A 9,772-nucleotide genomic window follows, 5' to 3' on the forward strand; every position below is an offset into this window, starting at 1 on the left:
TTTATTATTATTATTATAGGTGCAAAAGAGGAATGCATGAAGGCGAACAATTGTGAGCGGAAGGCTTTGAAAGAGGAGGTAATTCAGGAAATAGAGAAGCGCCTCACTGAAAAAAGGGTGTCTGGCGGACGAGGAGACGAACTTGAGATGATGACGCACGATCAGCTCGTGGAAGAGAAAGTCGCCATACAGAAAGTCCTTCTTCAGCTCGAAGCCTCGTTCGGCCGGCCTTCTTCAAAAGAGGAACGAGACATGGTCAGAAATCTCTACGATCGTTACCGAACTGTGAAACGCATCCTTTTACGGCACGCTCCGGTACGTTTTGCAATTGATCTTTAACGATCTCGCCCAGGTCAAATTACATGTTCATAATTCCTGTACAGGAGGAAATTCATGATATGATTTTTTTTGTTTTTAGTCGAAGTTAAAAGACAGTATTTCCGAGCTGGGGACAATATTAGAGCACGAAGCTATGGATTTTACGGCTTCGTCGCCTCTGGTTTCTCCCGGGAATTCAAACGCGGAAGAAGAGTCGCCTCCAGCCGAAAGAAAAACGCCTGAACCCATCTTGGACAACCTCCACTCGTTGCCTCCGTAAGTACATTATATTTTTACACACGCAGTATAATATTTTTATTTTATTTTGTTATATGATTTATAGAAATGAACTTTTACAATTGCAAAAAGTCACGCGCGAGGAGAAGAGAAGGCTTCAGCGTAACCTGCGCGAGTACGAACACGAATTTCAGGTGAAAACCGGAAGGAGGTTTCAGAAGGAAGACCGCTGCCCTTACGAGCCGACTTACGTCAACTACAAGCAAGTCAAAGCTAAGCTGCGATTCATCGACGCCCTCGTCACAAAAATAAAATAATTGCCGGACTTGTCCTAAATCTTCTCGTTTTCTTCTATCAATCAGGGGTTTTTTTTTTTCTTCTTTCTTTATTTTATCATTTATATTATATTTCAAAGAGGAGAAAAAAAATTATAACGAGATAGTTTTTTAAAGAAAGACAGACTCTTAGGAGATTCATATAGACTTTTTAGCACATTTTAGGCCAGTAGTACACCCAAACTAATACTTTTGTGTACCTTTAAAATCATAAATTATTTAAAGTTTTACTACTCATTTTTTTGTGCATTTGTTCTACAAGACTTCAAAAATTCACAATTTTTTTCAAATATGCATAAGTGAATTGATTGTAAAACAAATCGCACTTACTAACATTTGTTTGGACTTGATATTTTACAGTATTTTTGACATAATTATCAGCAGTATTATTTTTACAAAAAAAGTAGCTTTTATTTATTTCATTCCTTCTTTAGATAATCTTCCATCGCCTCTTCCAATTCTTTTTGTTTATCAATTATTTTTAATTACTATTTACAATACTTACTAGTTGTCCCAGAATTATCTGATCGCTATGTAGTTATCTTTTTTTTAATATATTGATTTTTCTAAATATTTAAAATGTTTTAGAGGGAATAAATTCTAGTCTCAGAAATTAGGGAGGAAAAAGGAGAGAACATTTAAATAAATTTAGAACTTAAGGGAGACAAAATTTAATTGTAAAGTTGTATTTTTTTCTAATCTTCTTCATTGTTGGTTATTTAAAATATCTATTGTTTGTTATTATGTTTGTTTATCAGTTTTTCTATATTTTATTTTTCTTTATATTTTGCTTGAGTTTAATAATTAAAAAAGATTTTTAAAAAGAGAAAAAAAAATGATTTTATAAAAGGTAACAATATTAAATATAATATAGTTAAAAAATAAAAAAAGTTTTTGCATTGACATTAGAAATGAATTAGACTGATTTAGTTGTAAAAATAAATAAAAACAAAAGATTAGTTTCTTTCTCTCTTTTAATTATTCAAGACTTGTTATTAAGTTTTATATATATTATTAAAAATATATATATTATGTACATATATGTTATCGGTTTTTATACTTTAAAATTAAAATGAAAAAAAAATTATAAAATCTAAAAGAAGAGAAATTATTAGCTTGTGGGAACATCCTGGAGGATTCCAATGTATTTTTTAGCATAACATGAGCAATATGGTGCATTCGTATAAAAATAAACACCTTGGATCTGAGTGTTCATTCATAATTCTATATATATATATTGTTATAAATAACATAATTTAATGTTTATAAAAAAAAGTTGTTATAATTGTACTACCATTGCTAAATGGATTTCATTGACAAATTTTTGTCGCATTTTCTTTCAGTTTTTATTTGTATAACTTTTAATTATGAAGCTTGAAATTGTATGATTTATCAAGGAGAAAAGATTATTTGTTAAACAAGAAAAAGAAAAAATTAATAATTAATATATGAAGGTTTTATATACTATAAGTTTTTTTTTTCTTTTAACCCCCTTGCTTATATTAGCGAATTCGTGTCGTACAGGACGGCTTAATGTCCAACTGTGAGATTACCTCCTCTGTGAGGTGATAAAACTTATTTTATAGTTAGAAATGATTAATGACGGAGTGAGTGAGGTGTTCAATCCTTTTTAAAAAAAGGTAGTTCCTACTTATAGTAAGTCATTTTCCAATGATCTGGATTTCAAGCCTTTAGCTCATCATCAGGTTGAAGAACTAATTAATTCTCTACACCGTAATATAAATTTTACACTGGAAATTAACAAAGATGATTGTTTGAACTTTTTAGACCTAAAATTGTGCATAATAAACAACCTAGAAATAGACGTATATAGAAAACCCACAACGACAGACTCTATGATACCAGAGGATTCTTCCCACCCATGGTCCCAAAAGGCTGCTGGTTCATTTGGATCATAGACCGTACGTTAAAACTTCCGTTGACACCTAACTATAAAAAAGAATTAGAAACTATTAAAACCTTAGGAAAAAAAAAACAATGGGTATCTAGAAATATTTATCGATAGGTTTCTAGTTAAAAGAATAAAAAAATTAACTTTAAAAGAATCAATAATAGGACAGCCACCCCCACCATAAATGAATCATTAGGTTTCCGTTGTTCACCAAATAATGATGAATTATCAGAAAAAGTTAGTAAAATTTTTAAACAAGAAAGTTTTAGAATAGCTTTTAGATGTACGGGCTCACTTAAAAACATCCTCTCAAAACCTAAAGACAAATTAGACAACTTGGCAAAAAGCGGGGTTTACCAACTCAATTGTAATGATTGTAATATTAAATATATAGGTCAAAGCAGTAGAGAAATAAAAACGAGAGTAAAAGAACACTTGCCTAAATCGAGCAAATTTTCCCAATTTAAGGACCATCTAAAAGAAACAAAACAATTTCAATCTAAATTTAAATATAACAGTGTTACATAGATTAAGGTTTTTAGTTGAGATAAAAAAATCAGTGTCACGAGCGGGATTCGAACCCACGATCTTCGGCATGATACGCCGCTGCTCTACCACTTGAGCTATCGTGACTTCGATCCGCTCGGCCACTGACCTCCCATCTCAACCACACCTTTTGAATTTTCCCTCCTTTTTGCCATTTTTCAAATGTCGTGTAATCTATTTGATTCTCAGCGACAAATGAAATGGCCACAGAGAGCTTTAGTGAAGATATACTTCAGTTTAATTATTAAATCCATTACAGTTCGTGGTCTGATTGACAAATTAGTTTTTTTCAATTAATTAATCTTTATGTAAGGTATTGGTTGGGATAAAAAAGTCAGTTCACGATAGCTCAAGTGGTAGAGCAGCGGCGTATCTAGCCGAAGATCGTGGGTTCGAATCCCACTCGTGCCATTAATTTTTTTCATCTCAACTAAAAACCTTAATTAATTGAAAGATTGGTCAAGCGGACCACGAAAACTAGTGAATTTAGTGTTACATAGTTTCAACAATGGGGGAGAACTAGATTGGTTTGAGAAATTTGAAATTAAAAAATGTAAAATTGAACATGTAGATAAATGCATTAGTAATGTAACAGATTGAAAAATGGCAAAAAGGAGGGAAATCTCATAAGGTGGGGTTGAGATAGGAAGTTGATGTCCGAGTGGATCGAGGTCACGGATAGCTCAAGTGGTAGAGCAGCGGCGTATCAAGCCGAAGATCGTGGGTTCGAATCCCGCTCGTGCCATTAACTTTTTTTCATCTCAACTAAAAACCTTAATTAATTGTAATATAACAGATTTTGATCTACCTCCCATTTTAAATATGTACATAAATAATATTAAACGACCAAATAATTAAACTATTAAATCAAATTAAATTATTTTAATTGTTATTATTTTTATAATAATATTAAGGTATTACTCTAACCTTTTATCTTTAATCACTAATTTATACTTAATTTCTTAGAGTATTTACCATTATAATATTTACTTGTGTTATAATTCCTGCTTTTCGCACGTTAAAATTGAACGCCATTAAAAAACCAGCTTCTCATTGGAACATCATAGTTGGCAGGACTATCGGCAGGTTCACTTTTGCAATTCATGTCGAAAGACATGATTGCAGAAATCCTTCAACCTGATGATGAGCTAAAGGCTCGAAACCCGGATCATTGGAAAACAACTTACTGTGAGTACGAACTATCTTTTTTAAAAACGAGTTATTTTGTAGTTTGTCCTAGTCGGACTTTTTGATATTAAGTTCTTATCTTTTTTAATTTGTGAGTTTTTTCGTATTGCATGTGTAATGTTTATATATTTCTAAGTTTTTGAGTACGCTCATTTTCTTTTTCTCTTTAATTTTTTTTTTTGTATATTATTAGTTTTATACTTGTTCTACAAACTGAGGAGTCAATCTTTGAAGAATTTCTGCTGGTTTCGTGCCTTCATAGTCTTAGTGTCATGAGAGCTAGTGCTGAACAGGTCAGAACTAGATGACCACTGGCTCTATTGAGCCCTGACATTCTTAGCAATATATTCAAAAAGAGGCCTGCTCACTTCAAAATTACACTCTCTTAAAACAAAAGTCTTGGTTATGTTTCATAAGCCTTAGTACATTCTTTAAAAAAAGCGGGAGGTGAAGGGAAAAAAGTATATATTAGAATAACTATGTGTATTATCAACCAGTATACAGGGTGTACCAACTTCTAATCCACCCATTTAATTCGGAAATGATTAACTTTAGTAAAAAATGATCTTATACAAACTCCGAGTATTTTGGCTAGGAATTGCATGGTGGTAACAGATTTAACATAACTTTCTCATCTAGCTGGGAAATGACCTTAGTATTGTTATTTTAAATGAGAATCCCACATTTTATAGTTCAATTAAATTGTAGAGTTTATTTTATTATTAGGAAAAATTTTATAGTATGATAAAAAAATCCTTTTTTATAGTTTTTTTTCTTCCAAAAATTAATATAAGCCAAGTGTAAAAGCAACCCCTGATCTCAATCCTACTCTGAGATGATTCCTATTTTAAATTAATTAACTTGCTAATACTAATCATTTCTGAAATAAACGGGCAGGGCCATCTTCTTACAAAAAGCTTACCCGCTCATGCGTCTTCTGTCGGGTATAACTCAGAAATGGTCGATCCAATCAAAAATTTCCTTTCAATAAAAGTGGCCTAAAATAAGCTCTAGAATTGAATTTTACAATAAAAATATGGGATTCTCATTTAAAATAAATTTCAATTAATTAAGGTTTTTAGTTGAGATAAAAAAGTCGATGTCACAAGTGGGATTCGAACCCACGATCTTCAGCTAGATACACCGCTGCTCTACCACTTGAGCTATCGTGACTTCGATCCACTCAAACACTAACTTCCCATCTCAACCCCACCTTTTGAATTTTCCCTCCTTTTTGCCATTTTTCAAATGTCGTCTAATCTATTTGATTCTCGGCGACAAATGAAATGGCCACGGAGAGCTTTAGTGAAGGTATACTTCATTTAAACTTATTAAATTCACTAGTTTTGTGGTCTGCTTGACCAATTAATATATTTCAATTAATTAAGGTTTTTAGTTGAGATAAAAAAAAATTGGTGTCACGAGTGGGATTCCGAGTGGATCGAGGGCACGATAGCTCAAATGGTAGAGCAGCGGCGTTTCTACCCAAAGATCGTGGGTTGGAATCCCACTTGACACTTGAAAAATTGAAATATATTAATTGGTCAAGCGGACCAACTAGTGTATTTAAAATAAAGTTATTGTCATTTCCCAGCTAGATGAGAAAGTTACGTTAAATGTGTTACCACCACGCGATTCCTAGTCAAAATTAACTTGGGATTTGTATAAGACCATTTTTTTGCTATAGCTAATTATTAATTAAATAGATGGACTATAGAAGTTGATACCTCCTAAATAGTGTAAGATGTGGATCTGATGTACGGTTAAAAAAAGAAGAAAGCAACTGCAATCACTTGCCAAGCTTTTGGCCTTTATAATGTCATCCTCAAAGGCCGAATGTTTGGCAAGTGATCGCAGTTTCTTTCTTCAATTTTGACCATGCACCAGGTCCACATTTTACAGAGCAGAATGATCAATGATGATCAAGCTGTAGGTCGTACATTGCTGACCTCAACACTATCTGTTGATGATGATCTCAATAAAGATCGAAACATTGGAAAAAAAAAAAAGAAAACGTTTTTCTAAAACCTACATCACACCAGACCGCATCTCATGACCTCCAAATAACTATCCTTTGAATTAGACAGGAAGACAATATATACAAAGACAATTTTATAATTATAAAAATATATATGAATGAAACAAAGTTTTTAATAACCAAAAATCAAACTTGAAAATTCATTAACACCTAAACCGAACCAGAAATCTCAGATTTCAATATTTATAAAATATTTTCAATAGAAAATATAAAAATCAAGACATCAGTTTTCTTACACTTAATTGACACTCGCTCCTCCCATAAGGTTGACTTCCCGTCCGTTATATCTTTGCGATATGTCTTCTGATATCTAAAATCAAAATTTCAGGTAAATTTTTAAAGGAGGCGAGTCTTAAAATTGCAAATACCTCTTTTTGAAGTTCACGGCTTTTTTTTACTATGACCTGCACCTTTTGGTTCAGGTTCGCCACCTCCCGTTCCGCTTCTGCGGCCTTCTCTTTGGCAACAAGGGAGATCGCTGCGCCCCTTTCGATTGCGTTCTCCTTCGCCTCGATTTTCTTCAAAATGTCGTCTAAGTACCGTGGGTAATACAGTATATTGTAGAAGTTTTCCGTAGTTGTGTTCGTCAACAAATTTAAAACGTTGTTAATTGACGATGACATCTCTTTGACGTCAGACGCCGATTCGGCGATGGTGTTCAGACCTTCACCATGTTCCAATTCATACAGACGAGTTTTGATAAAGCATTGGATCTAAAAATTTAATAAGAAAATATAGAAAAAAATTATTAGGGAGTTGGGTTATTAAATTTCCACAAACCTCGAGGAGCTGATTGATTAAATTTGTCCTGAAAATGGAATTATCTAGTACTGACAATGCCAATGGTCCTTCTGCTACGATTGCATTACCCTCTGTGTCATTCTTAAAACATAAGAAATACTTTTTATTAGAGAAAATCAAAAAATAAATTTAGTTAAGCATCGACAAGAGTGGAGATAAAGATCATAAATTTTTAAACATTTTTTTCCAAAAGTCATTTATGTCAAGTTAATATTTGTTGAATGTACGTAGATCACCTATCATCATGATTTGAACTTTAGGGCAAAAGATGGCGCTCTGATACTTTACTAGCCAATCTGATCCACTGACATTAAATGAAGAATAAAGAATATGGTAAAGGAAAGATAACATGAAGGCGCTAATATTATACTTACATTCTCTTCAATGGTGTCTTTTTTAACTTCTTCCAAATCAGCGTTTTCTATCTTTAATAAAGAATCATGGAATTATTATAAAAAATTAATGTAATTTTTTATATTTAACTTACCTGTTTACTGTCAGAAAAGTCAATATCAAAACCCCAATCGATCGTACCATCATCTTGCTCGGACTAAATAAATTATATCATTTTTTTTTTTTTAAATCAATTTTATAAGTTATTTGAATTTATTACCTCTTCTGCTGCTAAAGTTGGCAAAATTACTTTGGTTGGTTTGACGCCTTTTTCCCATTCGTAAGTAGTCGTGTTGCCCTTGTTCGAGAGATATTTGATGAGAGCAAGGTCTATTTCGCTCTTCGGCTGGGAGTACGAAGTGAACAATTTGTAATACTCGATCGCCGGCAGGATCGTTTTGATCCGGCCAGCGACGTCTTCGTTTATTGTATAAAGCTGTTTAGCAGAGGTCAACAACGCTTTTCTAAAGCCCGTACGATGGCCCTCGAGGCCCAACTCTCTAAGCAGGGAGTTCAACTCGTTCTTGGCGCTGTTTCCCATCTTGACGGCATCCGACTCCTTTTTCCTCCATTCCTGAAAATCGAGTCGTTAAAACCTAAAATTATGTATTATTATAGTATAAATTACTTCTTTCAGCTGGTTCTGCTTTGCTATCTGTTTCTTAATAGAAGGCAGTTCGTATTTAACCGTGTTGATTAACAGTTCAGCGGCCTCTGCGAGGTACACGTTTTTCTTCTTGTACAAATTCACAATCTCCTGCCAGTCTTTGAGACGCTTCGAGCTATACTGGCCAAATATATTTTTCGAATCTCCTTCCGTCTCTTTGAGAATGTCGATTATCTTAAGACAATGGAAATAATTTATATCTGAAAGTATTTTAAATGTTTATACAGGCTAAAAAGAAAGAAAAAGCTGGGATTTTTTTACATGTGCCTGAGAGTAAGAGGGTGATTTCCTTGTTCTCGGGCATATCCTGGATCGCCTCGTTGATCTTAGCCCTGATCGCAATGACAGCAGCCTGCCAGTCGTACATACAATGCCTCCTGCTCAACAACCATTCTAGCAGCTTAGGTATGAATATGTCAATACTTATATACTGGTCCTCCTTTTCACAAAAAAAAAAAAAAAATGGACAGTGAAACAACTATAAACAATCTTAAAATAAAATGAACTAACATTTCTGTTTATTTGTTTTAAATAACAATAAAAATAGAAATCAAGAAAGGAAACATAAAATTTGACATACCATTATTAGATTCCCTTCTGCTGAACCATAAGGAGATTTCAATTTGACAACTGGAACACGGGAAAACAGAACGAAAGGTTGCAGAAAAATCGATATCGCTGACACTCGATCACTTTTCTCGAATTTAGTCATAAAATCAACTTAAATAGAAAAGTTTTTAAAAAAATAAAAATTTAAGACAGTTGTATAGTTTAGACAATTATCAATAATTTTAAAAAAATCGTCAATAAATGACGGGATAATGGTTAAAACGAATTAAAGTATCGATTCCATATATAGAAATAGAAATTTATAAAAAAAATTCACAATAGGGCCCTTAGAAAAATATGAAATAATCAAAGAATAAAAAGGTTACAAAATATAGTGCAAGAAATAATAATTAATTAGCAAAATTTGTATAATATTACAATAGTTTAATATGAAAGGAGAGAAATAGGTATAATGTAAAAGTTTAAAAGAGAGAAGAAAAAGAGAATAGCAACAGATCATGTTAAATCTTGTTAATTTGATCCAATCATGGATTTTTTTTTTTAAGTTGAAAGCTGGCCCTTAAAGCCCGAATGGGTTGGGCTGGCCCTAATATTCCACTGATGGGCCCCATCTACTCTATGAATCATTCATTTGGATCTATGATGAAAGCTATTTATATATATTTCTGTATGTTTTATTTTCAGAATTTCCGCTTTTGCATAGCAAGAAAGGAGATGAAAGAGACGAATAGGTGCAGAAAGCACACAATTAACCCGTTTTGGCACTA

At 32.8% G+C, this 9,772-nt stretch overlaps 2 protein-coding genes across 12 annotated transcripts in view; one reads left to right on the forward strand and one right to left on the reverse strand.

Annotated features, from left to right (window-relative positions):
• The window catches only part of LOC106666316 (protein FAM13A), an 81,407-nt gene extending 80,350 nt beyond the window's left edge, over nt 1–1,057 (forward strand). For all 6 annotated transcript variants that reach the window (XM_014393407.2, XM_014393401.2, XM_014393404.2 and 3 more), the window contains 3 exons: nt 20–315; nt 419–594; nt 662–1,057. In XM_014393407.2, coding sequence (XP_014248893.1) covers nt 20–315; nt 419–594; nt 662–872 — 683 coding nt within the window. In that variant the 3' untranslated portion in view covers nt 873–1,057. The remainder of the gene's footprint in view (nt 1–19; nt 316–418; nt 595–661) is intronic.
• Nucleotides 1–9,772, reverse strand: part of LOC106666318 (CDK5 regulatory subunit-associated protein 3) — a 32,690-nt gene that overhangs the window by 2,668 nt on the left and 20,250 nt on the right. For 2 of the 6 annotated variants that reach the window (XM_014393412.2, XM_024229475.1), the window contains exons 2-10: nt 9,016–9,065; nt 8,697–8,874; nt 8,397–8,635; nt 7,989–8,342; nt 7,863–7,925; nt 7,750–7,800; nt 7,355–7,456; nt 6,943–7,287; nt 6,668–6,884 (exon numbers count right to left, since the gene is read on the reverse strand). In XM_014393412.2, the coding sequence (XP_014248898.1) occupies nt 6,813–6,884; nt 6,943–7,287; nt 7,355–7,456; nt 7,750–7,800; nt 7,863–7,925; nt 7,989–8,342; nt 8,397–8,635; nt 8,697–8,874; nt 9,016–9,018 (1,407 nt within the window). In that variant the 5' untranslated portion in view covers nt 9,019–9,065 and the 3' untranslated portion in view covers nt 6,668–6,812. Of the gene's footprint in view, nt 1–3,254; nt 3,277–6,667; nt 6,885–6,942; nt 7,288–7,354; nt 7,457–7,749; nt 7,801–7,862; nt 7,926–7,988; nt 8,343–8,396; nt 8,636–8,696; nt 8,875–9,015; nt 9,190–9,772 lie in introns of those variants that run through there. The other 4 variants (XM_014393410.2, XM_024229474.1, XM_024229473.1 and 1 more) reach the window with 3 other exon arrangements.

The sequence above is a fragment of the Cimex lectularius genome, unplaced genomic scaffold (assembly GCF_000648675.2).
Source record: "Cimex lectularius strain Harlan isolate CLEC.00 unplaced genomic scaffold, Clec_2.1 scaffold236, whole genome shotgun sequence".
Lineage (NCBI taxonomy): Eukaryota > Metazoa > Arthropoda > Insecta > Hemiptera > Cimicidae > Cimex > Cimex lectularius.